The 21,995-nt window shown below is 49.2% G+C and overlaps 1 protein-coding gene across 10 annotated transcripts in view; it reads left to right on the forward strand.

Moving 5' to 3' along the window:
- Positions 1 to 21,417, forward strand: part of Ppp2r5c (protein phosphatase 2 regulatory subunit B'gamma) — a 148,809-nt gene extending 127,392 nt beyond the window's left edge. For 2 of the 10 annotated variants that reach the window (XM_021179517.3, XM_021179521.3), the window contains 6 exons: positions 5,965 to 6,092; positions 7,223 to 7,324; positions 8,882 to 8,954; positions 12,871 to 12,994; positions 16,214 to 16,281; positions 18,676 to 21,417. In XM_021179517.3, coding sequence (XP_021035176.1) covers positions 5,965 to 6,092; positions 7,223 to 7,324; positions 8,882 to 8,954; positions 12,871 to 12,994; positions 16,214 to 16,281; positions 18,676 to 18,807 — 627 coding nt within the window. In that variant the 3' untranslated portion in view covers positions 18,808 to 21,417. The remainder of the gene's footprint in view (positions 1 to 5,964; positions 6,093 to 7,222; positions 7,325 to 8,881; positions 8,955 to 12,870; positions 12,995 to 16,213; positions 16,282 to 18,675) is intronic. The other 8 variants (XM_021179520.3, XM_029484948.2, XM_021179519.3 and 5 more) reach the window with 4 other exon arrangements.
- The last annotated feature ends 578 nt before the right edge of the window (positions 21,418 to 21,995 follow it).

A 21,995-nucleotide genomic window follows, 5' to 3' on the forward strand; every position in this document is an offset into this window, starting at 1 on the left:
CAGCCTGGTCTACAAAGTGAGTTCCAGGACAGCCAGAGCTATACAGAGAAACCCTGTCTCGAAAAACCAAAAAAAAAAAAAAATAATAAAAAAAATTTTAAAAAAAGTTACTATTTCTCCCTGGCAGTGGAGGGCAATATGCCTTTAATTCCAGCATTCAGAAGGCAGAGTCAGACAGATCTCTGTGAGTTTGAGGACTGCCAGGGGTACACAGAGAAGAAAGAAAGAAAGAAAGAAAGAAAGAAAGAAAGAAAGAAAGAAAGAAAGAGGAAGGAAGGAAGGAAGGAAGGAAGGAAGGAAGGAAGGAAAGAAAGAAAGAAAGAAAGAAAGAAAGAAAGAAAGAAAGAAAGAAAGAAAGAAAGAAAGAAAGAGGAAGGAGGGAAGGAAGGAAGGAAGGAAAGAGGGGAAAGGGAAGGAAAAAGAAAAAAATTAATATTTCTGAATATTTTTTTAAATTTTTTTAATTTTTATTTTTTACTACTAAAATCCAGTTTGGGAAGCTAGTGTCCATTACCCACTTTCTACTCTCAAGTTCTCTGAGCTGCCTTGGCTGTGTCTCCTTCCAGGGACACCTTCTGCTGTGTCCAGCTGATGTGATGATCAGCAGAACCTTGTGGCCCTGGAAGCGATGACTGCTTAGCCACCATGAAACTAGCTGAGCACCCCAGGACTGCGTGAAGAGACCAGCAGTCCCGAGAGACTGCTCTCTGTGTCGAGGCCCTCCCATGCAAAGCCTTTCCAGAGTTATGAAGGAAGTCAAGGGACCAGCAGACCTAAAACAAGGAAGCCTGACAGCTCTGCTGGGGACAAGGCCGGGTTTGCTTCTGCTGAGAAGGAACCCCTGAACAGGTTTCCCACTGCATTCTTTATAGCACTGGGAAGCCTGAGCTGTTGTTATTTTAAACATCCATGGTCACTTTACATTAGAACTAGAACAGGAAGATTGTGTTTCCAAAGCTTAGGAATGAGTGGTTATCGTATACAACTCTGTGTATCTCCTCAACCCCACTCTGGGTATCAGCCAGGACGCAGGTGTGAGAGTCCCCAAGAGTATGTGAGGACCCGAGCCTCCCCAGAGATAGAAAAAATGCCTATGGACATGGAAACCTATTTTATCTGAGGGTGGGGAGGGGTGGGCTGGGGTGGGGTGTAGAGTTTAATTAGAAATTCTCTGCATGGGGAGATTAATACTTCTCTCAGAAACCATTAACTATTGAACAAAAACCAAGCATGAGATACCTCCTTCAAGTTATTGCGGGGGGGTGGGGGTGGGGGGGGTGGCGGCCCAAGAGCCCTCCCATGTTGGTTTGAACGAGAGTGGATTTCCAAAACCTCACCTGCCTGCCTGCTGCCTGCTGCCTGCTGCCGTGCTCCCTGCCTTAATCACCATGCACTCTAACCTTCAGTTGCTTCACTGTGTAAGCTGCCTTGCATGTGGTGTCTCTTTACAGCAACGGCTACAGACGACTTAGTTGCCTACCGGAATGTGGGGCTGAGACCCTTTTGCTGGTGACACCATGCACTCTGGTCACAGGACTTAGAGAAATCAAGCTGGGACTGGCTGGAAGCTTCTTGATTGCCAGTTTCCATAGTGTTGCAAGGTGCTAGGGAGGCTCCAGTAACTACTCCCCCAGCGAGGGACAGTAAGGGCGCGACTGTCTTGAGGGATGACCTACAGCTATCTAACTGGATTGAAAGCCTGCCGATAAGAAGGATCTCACTGTAAACCTGTGCCGGAACCAGAAGCCAGAGTGTTCATAGGCCCTGGGGAGAACCTACTGCCATCAGTTTGCTAAACTGACAGCGATTTACGGGCTTCCACTGTACTCTGTACCCTTAGATTAGTGCTGCTCCCACCCCTGTCAGACAGCCTGCTTTGTATAGTGGACAGAGGCTAACACAAAACCACAGATGAGCCAAGTGCAGAGTAAGTGACTAGAGTGTTGGCCTTCACATCTCTGCCCTACTGTCTTCCTCCAAGGCTCGGGGAAGCCCCAAAAGAGACAGAAGGGTTGTAGGAGCCAGAAGTCGGGGGGTGGGAGGGGGCAGCTGTGGAGCTGTGTATTCTGGACACAACAGTCGTGGCTGCTACACAAGACCATTCTAGCCAATGTTCCAGGATGAGTGGGCATGGCTCACAAAGGCCTGCTTCTAGGTGAAAAGTTAGACACTCAACAGTTGCTGGAAGAAGCCTTTGGTTTGGGTTTTTTGGGTTGTTGTTGGTTTTGTTTTGTTTTTTAAGATTTATTTATTATTATGTCTAAGTACACTGTAGCTGTCTTCAGATGCACCAGAAGAGGGCGCCAGATCTCATTATGGATGGTTGTGGTTGCCGAGATTTGAACTCGGGATCTTCAGAAGAACAGAGACATCTCTCCAGCCCCGGTTTGGGTTTTTGAGATGGGGTTTCTCTGTGTGGTCTTGACTGTCCTGGAACTTGCTTTATAGCTGAAACTGACCTCGCGTCATGATCCTCCTGTCTCAGATTCAGAGCGCTAAGATTACTGGTGTGTGCTACTGTGTGTCAAATTTGATAAAATTTCATGTGGAAGAACAAGCCCAGGTAGGAAGGGAGCCTGCAAGGCATTGACCGAGTTCCCGGGGGAGCGAAGGTGAGTGAGCCAGGCCTGCTCTCCCCGCCTGTGCACACTGTGCCTTTCCCCATGAGCCAAGGGTACAGTGTACAGGGACAGCCAAGGTCTCCCCAGAGAAGCAGAGGCACCTCTGACGGGGATTGTGACTAAAGGATTATAAACCTTGGAAAGCAGCCCAGCACAGGTCATCCGCCGCCGAGACTCTTCACCCTTTCCTGTAGGGGCCTCCCCATAAGTCCAGTCCCCATTGACTCGGATCAGTTCTAAAACCTTCCAGAAATATGTGGCCAGCTCTTTCTTAATATTTAGATGTTTTCCCTGTGCCTTTTCTGTTTTTAATTTTCTCACTCCCTGGCCATCTTGGTCACTTCTCTTCTGGAAGTTGTCCTGCGCCTAAGGCAAAGCCATGGTGGCTGCGGAGGAGACAGCATCTGAGGAGTCAGTCACCTCTCAACTCCAAGTTGTTAGGAAAGTGGAAAGGGCCCAGCCTAGTGGATCAGCAGATAGGCACCTGCTGCCAAGCCTGACAGTCCACACACGCATGAAACAAACTATGTATGTTTTAGAAAGATAAGTCAAAAGTATACATGGGTACTACGTGTGCTGGTGCAAGCTGACTCTGAAGGCGAGTAGACAGGACAGAGTGAGGTTGTTTATCCTCATGAAGGGCCCAACGCTGAAGAGATCTGAATGGAATACCATGCCACATTGGTCAGAACCAGCGCCTGCCAGTACGGCGGCAGCACCGCTGAATTGGGGCAAGCATGCAGGAGTGCCGAGCACGCAGGCTGTGGTTGAGCATGATATTAATCACCTGAGAGCACAGTTAACGCCAGAACTGAGGCAGAAGCATCACAAGCTCTAGGCCAGGCTGGCTGCTGTTCTCAAGAAAAACAAAATTGTGTTAAAAACTAAAACACTTTGTAATTTGAGCCTTCAGTTCAAGCACCCTGTCTTCTGTTTTCTTACGAGAGTTGAACTACTATATCCAAAAATATTTATGGGTACCTAAATGTTCTCTATGGTCTCTGAGTTCAAGGCCTGCCTGGGTGACGTTTCGAGCTCCAGGACAGCTATGGCAACACAGTAAGACCCTGGCTCAAAACAGAAAGGAATGAAAAAAGACGACACGGCGTTTGCTGAGCAAGCCTGGGTGGCCTGACCTCAGGATGCAGAACCCACGTGAGGGTGGGAGGAGAGCACCGAATCACAGTTGACCTTTAACCTCCATGCCCATCATAGCACATGCTTACAAGCGTGCACACACGATAAATTAAAATTCAGGGCCAGCACAGTGGCTCAGTGGGTGAAGGCACTCGCCACCAAACCTGACAGTGAGTTAGATCCCTAGGACCCATAGTGAAAGGAGAGAGCCACTCTCATGCTGTCCTCGCTCGGGGCTGCCAGGGTTTGCCCCACCATAGCATAGACACAGAATAAAGAGATCTCCTAAAAAATTTCAGGTTAAGGGATTGGCCAGGCATGATTGCACACGCCTGTAGCTCCCATGATTCGGGAGCGGAGACAGGGAGATTATCAGTTGTACATTGACTTAAACTACATAGGTTTTAAAAAAATTAAGCAAAAATGAAAGCATAGAAAGTCTTGAGGGGCTGGTGAGATGGCTCAGTGGGTAAGAGCACCCGACTGCTCTTCCGAAGGTCCAGAGTTCAAATCCCAGCAACCACATGGTGGCTCACAACCATCCGTAACGAGATCTGGCGCCCTCTTCTGGAGTGTCTGAAGACAGCTACAGTGTACTTACATATAATAAATAAATAAATCTTTAAAAAAAAAAAAAAGAAAGAAAGTCTTGAACTCTTAAGCAAAAATTACCTGTCATTCATGGACCACCATAGCACATCCTTATTCCCAGTGCGTGGAAGGCTCGGGTGGGTGCGAGACTCGGTGTGAGCTATAGTAAGGTGTGTGTGTGTGTGTGTGTGTGAGAGAGAGGCATGGGTGGAGACAAGTGTATACTGCAGCATGTGTGTGTGGAGGAGTTAGCTGTCTTCAACCATGTGGGTCCCAGGCATCAACCTAAGGTCATTAGGCTTGGTCACAAGTACCTGTAGCCACCTCGATAGCCCTTTTTAAAAAAGAAAAAGCAAAAACAAATGTACACTGTATTTCTGTCTGTGTTCTTTTCCCCATTTGCAAAGCTCAGCTCTCCTCACTTTCTCTGAAGAGCTTGCTCCTTCCTCACCCGCTCACTCAAGGCTTCCGGTGGCAGTCTTGCTCAGCTCTGAGGTTCTGCAGGTGGCCACCACACCACATGCTGGCTGTGCTTATAGAATACTGTACTGGGACAGGACTGGCCACGTTCCCTTTTGTGACCTGACGGTTCTTCAGGTTGTACCTGTGTGTGCCCGTTGACTGTGAAGGACAGCAGGCAGAGCAGAGGCAGAGCAGGGCAGCTGCAGATTTGGCTGGGGGGCTGTGAGCGCTTTCCCTGGCTTTCCAGCTCTCTGCATTGGGAACATGTAACTAATCCAGAGGAGGCCCAGCTCCACAGTCCACCCAGAGCAGGGCCGGCCGGCCCACAGGCCCCAAGACGTGGCTCTGCCGCCTTGGGAACTCCTGACCCTCTTGCTGTCCTTGCTCTCAGCATCTCTCCCACGGGGTCTGCCTCTGACACAGCCTCCATGCTTACAGACAACCCTCTTGCCCAAGCATCGTTTGTCATTTCTAGAAAATCGGTTATCATCTCTGTTTTCTACTCCCAGCCAAGCTCTGCCTGTGTCCACGCTAAGTGGGCGGTGTACACACGAGAAACCTCCTTCAGATAGGGCAAGCAGAAGTGAGTGGGGAGGGATGCCGCTGCAGAGAGGTGGCCCGACAGTGTGCTCATTGCACAAACCTGAGGACCTGCGTGAGTGTGCATCACCTGGCCACACCTGTAAGCCAGCACTCAGGGGTCAGAGACAGGAGAGTCTCTGCCAGCCAGTCAAGTTCCATGAGAGACCCTGTCTTGAAAGCTAAGATGTTACTCGATTTAGGAGAATGCAGTGTCAACCTCTGGCCTCCTCATGTGTGTGTTCATGTACACATGCATACACCATTGCCTGGGGCATCCATGCACACGCGCATCTCTTTCACCGAGTGTCCACATCCAGCTTTGGGTCTCATGAATGTTTATTGAATAAATGGAGAAGCGAATGCCAGTGTGTCCTCTTGATACCTAAGTTCTCATTTTGCCTCTTCATTGACTGTTCTTCAGTGTCACAACCTAGACTGTTAGAATTGACGGGATTGGTGGTAATTGTGTGATCCAGTTATATAACTCGCTGTATTCACAGGTCTCGCAGTGGGAATGTTTGCCTTGTACCTCTGTACGGGTCACCAACACCTGTGCACCCCTGTCTTGCAGGTGGCCGAGCGGGCGCTCTATTACTGGAACAACGAGTACATCATGAGTTTAATCAGTGACAACGCAGCAAAGATTCTGCCCATCATGTTTCCGTCCTTATACCGCAACTCAAAGACCCACTGGAACAAGTAGGAACTGGAGGACGCTAGCTCCTGGTCACCTTTAAATAGTGCATGCCTTGCTGTGACTGCAGTTATGCATCAGCTTTTTAGATGAACATCCGTTTCTTTGTGACTTTTGTTGTTTTGTTGGGGTGGGGGTGTTTTGGTTTTGGTTAGTTTGGTTTGATACATAGTTTCTCTGTGTAGCCCTGGCTGTCCTGAAACTCACTCTGTAGACCAGGCTGGCCTGGACCTCAGAGATCCGCCTGCCTCTGCCTCTGCCTCTGCCTCTGCCTCTGCCTCTGCCTCTGCCTCCTCAGTGCAGGGGTTACAGGTGTGGGACTGCCACCACCCGGCTCATTATGAGTTTTTCAGTTAAGCCTCAGTATGGATTGTCCCTGTGACCTCTGTGGTTGTTTTGTCTCCTCAAACCCATGCCAAGCCAGCATAGGGCCTGTATCTGAGCACCTTCCAGGCCGCTCCCGGAGCCTCAAGGTCACTGCAGAGTTCATAGGACTCAGTCCTGCTGGAACTCAGTCCTTAGGTGGCCCTTCAAGTCCCATGATGTATCAGAGGAGTCCATCACTAAACTCGATGGCCACCCTACTGTGGGCACTACCTAGAGTGTGAAAGAGAAGAACGGGTGTCTTAAATGGCCTGAGGACTGTCCCCCCTCCTTTCATTTCACTTCAGAGAAAAAGGATGTCAGTTCACCCATGGAGAGCTCTCTGACACCCTGCAAGGAACTCCCCATGGGTGCCAGATGGGTTGGAAGCTGAGCTTGTACTCCACTTTAGCCAAAAGTGAATGCCATTGCGTCCCTCTCCTCCGAGGAGCATCCGAAGCAGTCTCTGTGTCACTGCCTCCTGAGTAACTTACTCAGAGTTCTTCTCAGGACTGCACGTTTTCTAGTCTGTCTTCAGGCAAAGTGGTTTTGCCTGCTGTTAACTAGGAAGGTGGACTTCCTGGCCTGACAGGTGCCTCTAAGCCCTGCCTCGAGAAGCGACTGAGTCAGAGCTAGCAACTGTATTAGAGCCAAGTGAGCTTATTGTGGGGAGGTAGGACCTCAGAGGTAAGGACGACGGGGGCTCAAGAGGAGGCAGGGAAGGATGAGGAGGACCCGGTGTGGGCGTCTCACTCTGGCATTCGCTCTGCAGGACAATACATGGCTTGATATACAACGCCCTGAAACTCTTCATGGAGATGAACCAAAAACTCTTCGATGACTGCACCCAGCAGTTCAAAGCAGAGAAACTGAAGTAAGTGGCTCCTCACCCAGCTTCCTGAGTATTACACAGCCTCTGTCTGTCCTGCAGAGTCACTCTAACTTTGAACTTGCAAAACAACCCTGTTCTGCTCTGGTTTAGGAAACCTGTCACCAAAAGGCATGTGTCTGAAGCCAGGGTCCTTGCCCTTCCACTGCCCAAGTCGCCTTTCCAGAAGCTGTGCTCTGTCCCTAGGCTGTTTGCATAGTCATGTGATTCATTAGTTATGAAAGGTCACTCTGGGGGCTGGCAAGATGGCTCAGTGAGTACAAGTCTGATGACCTGAGCTAGATCCTGTGTAAAAGTGGATGGGAAGAAGAGACTCCACGGAGCTGTTCTCTGCCCTCATGCCATCTCACAGCCACGCAATAAGAATACAGCTTATAGCCGGGCGTGGTGACGCACGCCTTTAATCCCAGCACTTGGGAGGCAGAAGCAGGCGGATTTCTGAGTTCGAGGCCAGCCTGGTCTACAAAGTGAGTTCCAGGACAGCCAGGGCTACACAGAGAAACCCTGTCTCAAAAAACCAAAAAAAAAAAAAAAAAAAAACCAGTTTATTTATTTACTTAAGTAAGTCACTTTTTAGACCAGTCATAGCAACACAAGTCCATAACCCCAACTCCAGAGGCTGAGGCAGGAGGATTGCTCCAGGTTCAAGGCCAGGCTTGGGTATATAGTGAGCCCCTATCTATTTAAAGAAAAAGGAAACAAAGAAGTAAAAAACCCTACTCCTCCTAACCCACTGTGAACCATTGGCAGATTTTATTTTTAACTAGCCACTTAAAAGTGGTTATAGTGGACAAACTATAGGATGTGTGTTTAGCTACCACCATTTCCCCAATTTTTAGATGCTCTGTGAGTTGTGACTGCATGTCACACTCTGTTTTGGTTCCTGGTAATACAGCAATGGTTGTAACAAGTCCTTGGCATAACAGGGCAGGTGGCGTGAAGCAGAGTACCCTGGGTAAAGTACAGAAGGCGTGTCTTCAATGCACAGGGTGGCAGAGCCACAGGGAGCCACGGCAGACCAGGGCAGAGTTAGTGTGGTAGAAGTCTCTAAGAAGCCAGCTCTCCCGTGTGCCTCCTCCACTCCTAGAGAGGGTTTAAAAAAAAAATAATGAATGAAAAAATCAGTGCATCTAATGATGGAATTAGAAGCAACCCTGGTCCCCCTTGGAATACTGTCACCTCGGGGTACCAGCTCTGGCCTCCTTGGCTCCTCTGCAGACTTGTCTGCACAGTGGGTATAGACTGTAGCAGGCAGGCAGCCAAGCTGGGAACATTGGACCAACTTGGAGGGGATGGGGAAGGGAGGGCTATGTTTAAAGTCTTATTAAATTTTTAATTTTTAGGAATCTTTAGTCTCACTCTTGGCCAGTTTTTAGGTTTCTTTTCACGTTACACGTGTTGAGAGCCATGGTGTGAGACGTGGAGGAAGACCAGAAAGCACAGGAAAACATGACTGTGGCACTGGTGTCTCCTTGCATTCGCCCCCTAACCTACCTGAGTGCGACTCTTCTCTAATACAAATGATGTTTTCTTGTTTTTCAGAGAGAAGCTAAAAATGAAAGAGCGAGAAGAAGCATGGGTTAAAATAGAAAATCTAGCCAAAGCGAATCCCCAGGTACTAAAAAAGAGAGTAACTCGGGAGTGTTGAGGCTTTGCGTGAATGTCTGATGAGATAGGGCCTGGCTCCACCCCAGGAAGGGAGGCCAACGTCACTAACACTGTATGTGCAAATGTCCGCAATAAAACACTTTCCAACTTTGTAACTTCCTCTTGTATAAGCACTTATTTGCCACACGTAACTTTTACCACAGAATCGATTTCTTTTTCTCTTCTTTTTAAAAGTAAGATGTGATGTGGTACAAAGAACACCAGGATGTAACCTCTAAGATTGTAATGTCCTTCCTTGCTCGGATGTCATAGTTGCTGTCGCTTGAACCGTGTTCCTCCTTTTTATTCTCATCCATGAGACAGATGAGGGGGAGGCAGATGAAGAATGCTGAAAACTAACTGAGTTCTGCCCTGTTCACACTAACTGTCCCTCTACCCTAGCCGATGCAGTGTGCTCACGCAAGGCGAAGCCAGGCAGATGGTCATGTCTGTCAGAGCTGCAGGTGACTCAGCAGCCTCTGTCCAGGGTTGGCTTTTAGGCTGGCAGAGCCTGGGACAGCTTTGCAGCCATAGCTCTTTGGTGTTGCCTCTGCTGGTCCGAATGATCAGTTATTGGGGTGTTGCCTCTGCTGCTCTGAATGATCCATGTTACTGGGTGTTTCTTTTCTCCTTGTTGCGTGTGTCTGATTATAACAGCCACTTGATGAACTGTCTGACCTTCTCCACACTAAGATCTCTCAGGCTTCTCTCAGCTCTCCAGGGAAGAAAATATCTTACTAAACAGTGTATTTCTTTTTGGTTGAGAAGTGTGTATTAAGTGTGTACATAAATTATTATGTAAGTTGGATGTGGGTTTTTTTAATCTTTGTCATTTAATAAAAACAATATATGAAGATATCAGTGTGTATTTTCCTATGAGACAGCATTCTAGCCTGCATCCCTTTGAAGAAAGGAGACTTAATGACAGTCTGTTGCGGATCTGCGGTTCCACCTAAAACAAGTCGCTCACATTTCCCTGGCAGCACTTTACATGCTATAGAGAAGTTCTTCTAAGGCTTGTAGCTTAATTACAGAGGTCTGCACATATGGACAGAGCTTATGTGGAGAGTGGGCAGAAGCACCGGCAGTTGTTTTAAAACTTGGCAAAAGCCTGTGTGGGCAGGGTTAGGTGACTCAGGTGACTCAGCCTTGCTGGCATTGCACTGGTGGCCTTGCTTTGTTTGGAGCTTTGTTTGTTTGTTTGTTTGTTTGTAATCTGGCCGGTGGAGAGCCTTGGAAGGCTCACTTTGCCTAGAAGATGGAAACACTCTGTAGAAAACTGCACAGAGCTCCCACTTACAAATGAAGAGTGTTACGGGGGCAGCACTGGGGTCGCCACGGCCTCGCGACAAAGCTTTCTGCTTTATCCCTTTTGATCGCTCTTACAACCTGTTGATGATCGCTGTGGTGGGTTTGGCATTGGAGCTTTGGTGACCTTCATTCCCACTGTCCTCACCCCCACCACTGTGTGAACCATCTGTGACAGTCAAGAGTCTCGTCCACATGCCCCATGACACGCTGTCTCTAAAATGGAAAATACTTCATGTGTTAAGACTTCAGAGCTGGAAATACACCTTAGAACTCATTCTCTTGAGAGAAAAAGCCTTCTCTAGTTTCTACTTAGACTTGGCATTACATGACTCAGTGTGGCGGTAGTTATCTGGGGTTTTAAGGGGTCTCCAGATCGTGTCAGCCTTGGTGAGAGTGCGCATGCGCTTCACTATCCAAAGGAAGGTTACCAGTGAGTCACTGTGCTCACTAGCGTCTGAGGAGATGTCTTCCCAGAGCAAATCTCATTTTTACAGACCAAGCAAGTGTCTTCATCTGCTCAGAGCGAATGGAAGAAGGATCAGGAAGTTGGTAGAAGGCATGTTTTCGCAGTTATAGCCACTTTCCTGGGTTTCCATGCCACTTGATTTGTGTGGAATTCTAAAGCACTGGTTATATCCAGCACGTATCTGTTTCTCCTAACCCACCAGACTGACTCTTACTGCGTGAGTGCATGCCTGTATGCGCAGGTTTCTCTCTGTCTCTGTCCATCTCTATCCATCTCTGTCTCTCTCTCTCTCTCTGTCTCTCTCTCTGTCACACACACACACACACACACACACACCCTGCTTTCCCCTGGGATATTGTGTGAGTGAAAAACGATTCTCTGAGGTACAGGTGCACCTGGGCTGTGGTGGGGATGAAGCCCCAGGTCCACACCTCATGTGGAGACCTGTACACTCTTGCCCTCCTATGAGCTGCTGCCTGTTGAAAAGCCGTGCCAACTGGCAGTTCATCTGCCGTGAGCCAGCACAGCCCGTGGGCATGGGGTCCTTTCCACTCATGTACAGCTGTGTGGAAACTCCGGCTTTATCCCGGAATCTTAAGATGGCGCACTTGCCTTAGAACAGTCCTTGGTACTGTCTCACAGCAGACCTTCATTCCTCTCTGTCCCTCCCCACGTGACTTTGAGGACAAGGTGCTGTGTATGCTGAAGCAACAGTGGAGATTTCTGGCCGAATTGGATTTCGGAAGAAAGTGTGGCTCATGTCTGTAAGGAGGGTCAGAAAGAAATGGCACTGAGATGAGGCGAGGACCAGTGAGGGTGCTGTGCTGAGGGAGGCCTGTCACTCAGTTTGCATTTGAGGCAATGGCCCAAGACCCAGGTGGGTTAGAAAATACCAGAGAGACTCAGGGCTGGCCCTGCAGTAGCTGTGGTAACACTGGAGAGAGGGCAGATGCTGTCTGTCTACCTTTATCCCTCCACATGTATGGAAGGCGCAGAGTGACCCAGACAGACTTGCAGTTTAGAAAGCTCTTCAGTTATGTCAACAGCAGCATGGTGTGCTGGAAAGGCCAGGCGCACGGGGAGCTGACCCTTGGAACATGTGGGAAGAGGCTGCCGAGATAGCAGGTAGTGCCAGGTTACAGCCAGTACCCAGCCTGGAGGGTAAGGCGAACAGAACACGTGGTTAGTGACCAGGAAGCGGCTTGTTAGAGAACTAAGAACAGGACGAGGCTGAGCAGAGGAGCTGCTGGCCAGGAGGGGTAAGTCTAAACACAAGACTCTGCTTCCCCTCCAGGCTTGGGGCTTCCTGGCAGCACCTATATGACAAGGGAAGAACTGGGCATGACCCCCAAGCTGCAGCAGACACTCTGTCCCTCCCTGACCTCACCACAAAGGGGGCAGGAGTCAGCAGCCTACAAGCTGTGGCTATGTCCCTCTGCTCACAAAGCCTGAAGTCAGTGGTTCAAGCAGGCAGAAGGCTACCTGCCATTACACCCTGCCTGATGCACCCAGATCATAGGGAACAGAGAGCACAGCAGAGAGGTTAGGGAAGCTAAGCACAGGGTCCCAAGACCCAGCAGGCCTGACACCAGGGGCAGGTTAGAGGGATCCTAGCAGTAGACCAGGCTATGTTAGGTGGCCTTAGGATATTGGGCTATGATGAAAGGTTTATGGTCTTAGGAAAATACTGGGGACATGGAATGAAGGGAAGAATTTGGGGGTAGCTACCCCAAGGTGGATGTGAAGGAGGGTGACAGCTTCTGCTACGGACAGTCCCCCTTGAGTGTTTTGGCCCAGAGATACAAAGGGCTATAAGCTGGCTGTCTAAAGATGAACTCAAGAGAACGTAGAAGTGATCATGGGGCCGGCTAGCAAGGGTCACTCCCACAGCCCAGACTGCAGGAGGGTGAGCCCCTTTCTAGCAGCCTACAGGCAGCAGCCCAAGGGCTTCATCAGCAGGCAAGCAGGCAAGCGTGTCTCCCACTACGTGGTTTCTTGTAGAAGAGGGACTCAGAGCAGGTCAGTGGGCCAGCAGCCCCTGCAGGATGAGGGCCCTGAGTGCAGACCCAGCTCCTAACGGACAGTGACTCCATACTTTGCATTGCAGTATGCAGTGTATAGTCAAGCCAGTGCCGTGAGCATTCCGGTCGCAATGGAGACAGATGGGCCTCAGTTTGAAGATGTGCAGATGCTGAAAAAGACAGTGAGCGACGAGGCTCGTCAGGTAAAAGGTGCATTGAGCCCAGCAGGGCAAAGCCCGCTACAGACGTGCTTGACGGGGCCGTCACGTTCCACTGAGCGATCGGATTGCTAGGAACATTCTTAGCAATTTAGTGCGTGCCCGCAGTTTGTTGCTTTACTTAGCAACAGAAACCCAACTCCTCGCTGTTGTATGTTAGCTTGAGCAAGAGCAAAGCTTTGCCGTAGCATCTCGCCCTTCACTTTCCCCTTGCAGCCCTCTCACTCCTGCTGTGGTGCACAGACGCTTCCCCTTCGTTCTTCATAGCAGGTGCTACGCCCCGCACCTCCCAGGATACCCAAGGTGGGAAGTTTGGCTTCCTTCAGGACCCAGGGGCCCAATGGCAGGCCAGGGCTGTGCCAGCAACTATTCCAACAACACAGCACTCGGTGCAATGGTTGAGAGCATTTTTTAACCAGAGATCTCTTTCTACCAAATTGAGAAAATACACAGGAAGGTTTAAAGACGGCGATCCGCTGAGCTGCTCTGTGTTCCTCTGGGCATGCGCCCTGTTCCGAGCGTGTGTAAGCAATGCCCTGAATGGACCTGGAGGTGATGGCCGTTCTGACTCGTAACCTTTAGCCCCCTTTGACCAATGAAAGAGTCCCTAGACATTAGTACTCAAATTCTAGGATGTGGACGGGGGATCCTTCATTGCTCCCTTCTGCCCGTGGTGTCCTGTGGAGCTCAGTTAAACACACAGAAGGATTCTCTAATCTATTTGTTTGATTCAGATAACCCATCACCTGGCTAAAACAGGATGGAGCGTTACCGAGAGTGGGCACTCTAGCCAGCTAAGCCTCCCCCAGCCACACCTGCAGAACCAGAACCTTCTGAACTGGGCTGTGGTCCCAGAATAGCACACAGAAGCACTCCAAGGCCTGGAATGAAGAGAGGTTGCATCTCTTCACAATTGCTGCCAACAGTGCTCTGGCAGGCCATGTCTCGTGTGTAAATAACATAAGCAGAGATGATGGTGGCTGTTTCTTTTCCCCCATTGCAACATGGTTGTCTGATTTGGAGTCCTAGACTACCTGTCAGAGTGCAGAGCAAGGAAGGCCCAGCCCCTGAACTTGCCATGTCCCTCCGTTTAAATTGAATGTTGTTTAAATGGATAAATGAGCGCACTAGAAATGCAATGGAGAAGCTCAGTGGCCACCTACTGACCTACTGACTGTCAGCAATTAGTTGAACTCCACACTTTGCTCATAATGTTTTTTCTTAGCAATGACTCGAGCTCATCTGGGTGTGGCTTCTCAGGCCTGTAATCCCAGAGCTCCAGAAACCACAGCAGGAGAATTGTGAGTTGAAGGCCATTCTGGGCCACACAGTGAGACCCTCCTGAAAAAGAATTAAGGAAGAAAGAGAAGGCCAGGGGGAGGGAGGGATAGACAAGAAGGGAAACCCATGTGTTTTCCTGTGTTCTAACCAGGCAGTTTTCCTCCAAGATTTCTTTGTGACTTTAACAGGAAATAAGGTCATCTTTTTTTATTTCCACTTAGACTCTACAGTCCCGGGTTTGCCAATGATAGCCCAACTGAGTGGCTTGTCTAAGATCCCCCCTCCCCCGCATTCCTTGGCTGAGGGGAAGCCTCCTACCTGCGAATTTGTGACCTTTTACTCAATTTTAAGACACTCGGGCTGTAGAAAACTTAGAAGTTGAAGACTTGTGTGGCATTTACCACACACTGAGTATTGGAAGGTTCAAAGGAATTTTTTCCTTTGCTGCATCCTTCAGCCTTGGTCACTACTCACTATAACTTATGCCCCGTACTTTACAAGGTCAGCAATTGGAACAAGAACAGAAACCAAAGTCACCTTACACCTTTAAAACGCCGCAGAAGGCAGGCTTTGGTGTTGGAGGGCTCTGGAGCCACGGGGCCTCCCAGCGGTTGTGACAGGTCCCTTTCTAAGCAGCCCTGGCAGGGTTGCCATGAGAGGCTCCCATGACACATCTGCTCTCTGTCTGTGTGACTCTCGAGATGACATCAGCCGGTTAAAGTTCCTGTAATTGACATTACTAAATTGTCAGCCGTGCACCTTGAGAGCTCTGTGGCTGGAGCTCCTGAGGCAGGAGATGCCTGGCACTGGGAAGTCAGTTCTTCCCAGAGTAACTTATCCATTAGAATCCAGCAGGCTTTTTCTCCCTTAAAGTGGCAAGCCTGGGATAGAGCTGTTGCTAGAGCGCTTGCCTCATGTGCAGGAAGACCTGACTCTCCCAGCCCAGCATAAGCCCTGCGTGCTGATGCCCTCCTGAAGCCTCAGTGCTGGTTACAGGTGAAGGCAGGAAAACCAAGATGTCAGGGTCATCTCTGCCTATATAGCAAGTTCAGAGATCACCCCGGGCTCAAAAACCAAGCGGTTCTGAAGTTGTATGGAGTGGAGACAGAGCAGGAGATCCTAAGTTTAAAGGCAGCTGGACTACCTAGTAAAGAGCCTGTCTTGGAAAAAGAGGAAGACACTAAAATACCTGTCTGAAAAGAAAAGAAGAAGAAGGGGGGAAACTAAAGTAAGTGGCTGAGGAAACACAGAGGACCTAGAATAGTTGAAACATCTGAAAAAGACAACACTGCTCAGTGTCCAGTGTCTGTGGGATAAACCACTGAGCCAGTGCGCAGCTGAGTCTCACTGTCTAGATGAAGGTGTTTCTGAGCTGTAGGCTCATAGGTAATGTCTGAAATGATAAACTCCTCTTTGCTTGAGAACATCTGGAATTGGGCTCCTGAAACTCTTGGTTGTATGACAGCAGAACGTACCAAGTCCCAGAGGCGGTGGCCCAGGCCTATGGTCCTGGCATTCTGGAAGCTGAGGCAGGATTGTGCACGTGTGAGGCTAGCCCAGGCTCCACAGCAAGACCCCAGCTCGAAAAGCAAATAAAGCTATAGCTAAAAAACTACGGTCTGGGCTTTGGTGGCGTGAACACTTTCTGTGGCCCTCAGACAGGACAGGTCAGGACAGATTGGGAGGTCCTGCTGGAAACTGGGGACAGGAGACTAGTGCCAAGAGAGGATCTGGGTTGATGCAGCGGGGGAGGGGTAGAGAAATTCAGTAACATATTGGCCTGTTAGAACCACTGTTGGGATTTCTTTGGTGGAACTTTTGTAACCCTATATAGAATACCCTCCCCACCACCCCAAAAAGTGTGTGAGTTTCCTGTGACTAACGTGGATAACAGAGGCGCTTTAAATGTTTACACTTTTCATTTTAACAGTTGGTCGGGAGAAAAGCCATGACAGCCACGCAAGTCAGGAAGGTGTAGAGACGGACTGGGCAGCGCAGGTACTCCTTGGAGAATGCATAGAGTATGCTTAAGGCTTTGTGTCTACAAAGCGTGCTGGGTCCCATGGCCTGGTGGGTCCCATGGCGAACATGAAGTATTTTCCCTCGTCTCCATGATATCACAGCGTGTGATGGGCAAGACAGCTAAAGTAGTGTTGATCAGTTCAGCCTCAAATTAAGTTCTAAAGTTTGAACTCAGTGCCCTTTCAAGTGAAGGAGGCACGAGCCATTGTGCACCAGCCCTTGTCCCCTGTAGGACCTCTGGCACTGGCTGTTTGCACCAGAGCGCCTAGGCTCCTGTGTCTCACACAGCGCTGGCTCAGCCAGCACTCCCCTGCTCCCTCGCCCACCCACCCCTGCCTACATGCTGCCAGCACAGCCTCTCCCCAAGTCTTACTCATCCTAGACCACCATCTGCATGGTGTCTCACTCTGTCCTGCCTCCTGTCTCCTTCATTGCTCCTCTGTGCTTTCTCTTCTCGCTGCCTCCTGCATCTGTCTGTAGGGCTAAGCAGAGAGGCCTCTCATGTGTGTCCAGAATCTCCCATCAGTTCACTTTCTACAGTTTGCCTTCACTGGTCACAGCTCCAAGGACTTGCCTATAGCCCCTCGGTTAAGGGGTCTTCTTTCTGACACGGCGGTGTCATAGGTCATTATACATTTTGTGTGTTTTAAAATGTTGGTTTGCACCATGACGGACATAAAAATTCAGGGTAGAATTTTACCTGAGTTTCTAATGGGTTCAAGATAAAGCACTTTGAGGGTGCCTGCTGTGGTGGTGCACACCCCAGATCTCAGCACTTGGTAGGCTGAGGCAGGGGAGGTGACAAATGTGAAACTACCATGGCCTTCAGTGAATGCACTCTTTTTTTTTTTTTTTTTTTTTTTTTTTTTTTTTGGTTTTTCGAGACAGGGTTTCTCTGTGTAGCCCTAGCTGTCCTGGCACTCACTTTGTAGACCAGGCTGGCCTCGAACTCAGAAATCCACCTGCCTCCGCCTCCCGAGTGCTGGGATTAAAGGCGTGCGCCACCACGCCCGGCTCCAGTGAATGCACTCTTACAGGTGTGGTGAGCGGTGGCCGCCCGTATGGGGACTGTGAGGTCTGCCATCTCCCACGGGTCTAGGCAGGAGAATGGAAAAGCTTGCCTTTGCCACGTTGACTGTCCAGGTTCCAGTGACAGCTCTGGAAACAGTCCTGGGGTGGTACACTAAGCCCACTGCTGCTGTTCATGATTACAGGCAGACAGACCCACAGACCACCCTGCTAGGAAACGGCAAACGCAGGCTTCCGTGTGTGGCTCGGCAGGTGCTTGAGTTTCCACAAAGCATGCGGAAGCCAGGCATCTGCACGCAGAGCATCCCTTCACACGGGTTTCTTCTGTGTCACGTGATGGGTTTCGAACCATGGGGTTTCTCTAGGTTACACCACAAAGGTTTACTCTGTTGGTTGGAGACGCTGAGTGGAAAGGAAAACCGTTGGGGTTAAGCAGTGTAGGTCCGAAAGCCCTGCTGGCCGCCAGGCCCATGGCGTGTTGCCTGTGGACAGCTGAGGGGTTTTGGTGTTTCTGAGTGCTGGTGCTAACACAGCAGCCTTCCTGAGAGATGAGTGGGTGCTCAGCCCTGACACCCCTTCCTGGCCACATTCTTTACAGATGTAGTTAGTTAAATCCCCAGGCGTGCTGCCTGGTATTCATAACCCAGCACCTGGGGGGCTAAGGCCGAAGGACTTCCATGAGGGCAAGGCCAGCCAACCTGGGCTACATAATGAGATCCTGTCTCAAAACATGTACATATGTGCACATGCGCGCACACACAGTCTAAATCCAGCTAAAGGGAGATTCCTAAACTTCAGAAAGAGAATGGAAAAGAAAAGGAATGTTTTATTTCTTAGACTCAGTAGTAGAAACTTCCATGTCAGATGACTTTTCTGAATACATTGTTTTTCCAGCTGTGTGACACATTTAACACCTGGTATTACCAAAAAAAAAAAAAAAAACCGTTTAGAATTTCCTGTTTCTCATTCTGTTTTCCCTTTTTGAAAAGACAATGTCTCCTTTCTGAACTGTCTAACAGACACAGGGTCATGAGGTGATATTGGTGATGTCTTGTGAGAGAGGGAGGTACTTAGGGGAGTCTAACACCTGGAGAATTCTGCAAACTCTAGCATTGTAGAAGCCCACAGCTAGCCCTGCCCACGAGCTGCACCCTGGTCACTACACAGTGCTTAGGGTTGAGTGAATGAATAAGAATGGCCTCCTCCTTGTGGCCACTGAGGCTGTAGCACACCTGTGACCCTTGTTTCCCCTGTGTTTTCCTCTAACTGCTAACCCGGAAGCGCACTCCCTCCTCCAGTGAGCCTAGTGCATAGCCAACTGCGTTGCATTTGTGATTCCAGGCACAGAAGGAGCTGAAGAGGGATCGTCCCCTCCTGCGCCGCAAGTCCGAGCTGCCTCAGGACCCCCACACCGAGAAAGCCTTGGAAGCTCACTGCAGAGCCAGTGAGCTGCTCTCCCAGGACGGGCGCTAGCGTCTGGAGCAGCACGCCGAGCTGGGCCTGTCGGTTCTCTTCTGGATGCTGTAGAAAAGACATACTGTGTGTGCCATACCAGTCAGTTACACTCAAAGTCAAAGCTTCCTCTGACCCCGTTCTGTAGGCAATAATGCATGTCCGCCTCAGCTCGAGATTAGGAGTTCAAACAATGGTGGCTTCTCTGGCCCTGCTGGCCAAGCAGGGGGCTGGGGGAATTGGTGACAGTGTCCCCACCATGTTGTCACCACCCCAGCACAGCCCTGAGTGAGATCCAAAGTCAGAGCTGTAGGAAAGCACCCTGACTGTCATCTTCTCGGACCCAGTTAGACCCTGTGGTCCTCTGAAATACGGATTCTGTGGTAACATGGACGATGTCGCAAATCAAACGCACATGGTAAAAGGTGTCTCCTCCCTTTTAAGACTTTACAACCCTGACGTTGTCCCCACGCTTGCAGTGCCAGCCGCCCATGGTGGTTGGTTAGGTCTCTCAGAGATGGCTCCTCGCTTTCCCGTTCTAGCTGCCTGCCGGGAAAGAGGCCAACTTTCCTCAGTGTTGGGGCCATCCGTCCACAGTGTTTCTTTCCTTTGGTTAATGGCACGGTCACCATGTCCTGCTTACCTTAATGTCTACCGAAAGCCATATTTCATAGTCTGTGGTAGAGGCCAGGGTTCCACCTCAGCGCAAGGGAGAGCTCTGAGAAGTGCTTCCTCAGCCCACCTTGAGGAGAACCGCCATGTTGAAATGACGTGTTCATGTTAGTTGCAGAATCAGTTTTTCACCTACTTACACATGGTCCTTCAACAAAGGCTCTCGAGTGGATAAAGATCACAGGATCTAAGAATTCCACATTTGTAGAAAGTGACAGTAAACTCAGCCCCTTGGCCTAGTGCAGCCTGCAGCCGCCTGTGGCCTGACTGTGGGCCACACTGCGTGGGCACCCTCCATGAGCCTGTCTTTCTGTTGGAAAAAGCACGTGTCCCCAAGCTGGCGAGGAAAGGCGCAGTGCCCGCGTCCGCACTGGTCTCCACACGCTGCTCCGGGCTTCCCAGAATTCTTGCATGAATTAAGCTTCTGTTTTAGATGGGCTAGCACGAGGAGATACATCCTTAAACTTAGTGCTTTGTCGTCTTTTCCTCTCAGGGTGGCCAGTATTTTGACTTATTTATCCTGCTCGAAAGCTGCTTGAAATGTGTACTGCTCTCTGAAACAGTGACAAGTCTTCTCTTGTCTCCAGCACATATATAACTCAGTGTTACATGTCTTGATGCATAAGATACGGTAAAAAAAAAAAAAAAAAAAAGAAAAAAAATGGGGCTTCTTTTAAAATCCGGTTTTAACCGTGGTCTCGGGTGTCTGTGTAAAGGTGGTGAGATCAGACATCGCTCTCTCGCGGCCATGGAGCCGGCTTCTGGGTCCCCTTAGATGGCTGTGGATGCTCGTGCTGTGGATGCTCGTGCCCCGTGGCGGGGGAAGAAGGGCGTGTGGAGGGAGGGAGAGCCAGCACGGCTAGTCAGAAAGGCGGCCTCAGCTGAGGGTGAACAGGTTGGCCGCTTGGGTGAGAACACTTCCTGAGAAACTTGACAAGTACCTATCCACTTTACCATTATGAAATCTATAATTTAAAAAAAAAAAAGTTGAGATGCCTTCTCCTTTTGAGGGAAAAAGGGTGCTTTTATTGTATAAAGCAGCGTCTCTGTGTTTTGATACCCCACTGTTTGAACTCTCGTCTTTAGCTGGTAGAGTCTCAGATATCCCTGACGTGTGGGGCATTCCGGGTGTGGTGAGAGGTCCCAAGAGGCTCCTTTGCCCTGCGTGAAGAGCATGCTATCAGTCTACGGGTGATTGTGCAAAGCTCGGCGCGGCGGAGCATCTTCTGCTCTAGGTTTTATTTCTGCTCTTTATTGAAGACAAACATTCGCCAATAAAGAAAAGAAAAAAATGTTTTGAGAGAAACTAATTTTCTTTGGCAAGAGTATTACTTAAATTTTTGGCCTATTGAGGTTCCCCTAGTTAGTACTCGGATTCCCCTGCTAATTGTTCAGCTTGTATGTTGTTAAGACACTGTTGGTTCTGTACCAGACTGGTTTCAAAACAAACAAAAAAAAAGTACCACATTGAAAATAAACGGGTGACTGTTTTTCTTCATATGGCTCTAGTTTGGCACCTTCACTCTTTCCAAAATGTGTCTGTGCGCCAGAGATGTCACAGTTCAAGTGTCTTTCTAGTGTGGCTTTGTATGGCTTCCTTTGAACATTGTACATACATTGTATCTTTGTTTTACGGTAATAAGTAATAAAAAAATGTAGACTTCGTATTTTGTACAAAATGTCCTATGTACAGAATAAAAAAAGTTCATAGAAACAGCAAAAATAGGTTAAGTGGCACAGTTATTTTTCTTTAGAAAATACCTGTAACTTTATGCTTTAGTGAACCGTTAAGTACCGACATATTTTTTAACATTTTGTAATTCAAAACTTTTTTGTTTTGACATTGTTTATGAAGAAAGACTTCATGCACTTGCCATTTAATATGCTCTTTTATCTAATTTTAAAGAACTCTTTAAAATGGTGTATTATATGGACTAAATAAAGAACATGTGAATTTTATCGCTCATTATGAAACTAAATTTAGCCATGGCGTTGAGCAGTCTGGTTCTGACATGCTGTTACTGTCAGGTCAGGGACCAGCCACTCCAGGGACACTGGCTTGAGGTGGGAAGCAGGTGTCTGCCCTGTGTCCCCCTAATGAGCATCAGCTATGCGTTAGCTCCTGGTCTAGGTCCTTTCCAGAAGCCGATCCTGAAAGCCACCATACTACCTCAGGCTTCTGATCTCAGCACTCAGGAGGCAGAGGCAGAGGCAGGTAGAGCTCTGTGAGTTCGAGGCCAGCCTGGTCTATGGAGTGAGCTCCCAGGACAGCCAGGGCTAGAGAGAGAAACCCTGTCTCAGAAAGAGAGAAAAGGAAAGGGCAGAAGCGGCTTTTGGTGCACAGCACTTGCTTTCCGACGAGGCAGTGTGGACCCGAATCCAGAGGTGAGAAACTGAACCGAGTTCTACCTTGATGGCCAACTAAGAGAGCAGGGCAGACGGGCATGCTGGGAGAAGAGCTGAGAGCCTTGCTGGCCCGTCACTCTCCTCACAGCATTGTTCTGGAAGCCTGTGGAAAAGAAACAAAGTGAGAGGAT

Source organism: Mus caroli, unplaced genomic scaffold (genome assembly GCF_978045245.1).
Source record: "Mus caroli unplaced genomic scaffold, Mus_caroli_1 scaffold_14, whole genome shotgun sequence".
NCBI classification, from domain to species: Eukaryota; Metazoa; Chordata; class Mammalia; order Rodentia; family Muridae; genus Mus; species Mus caroli.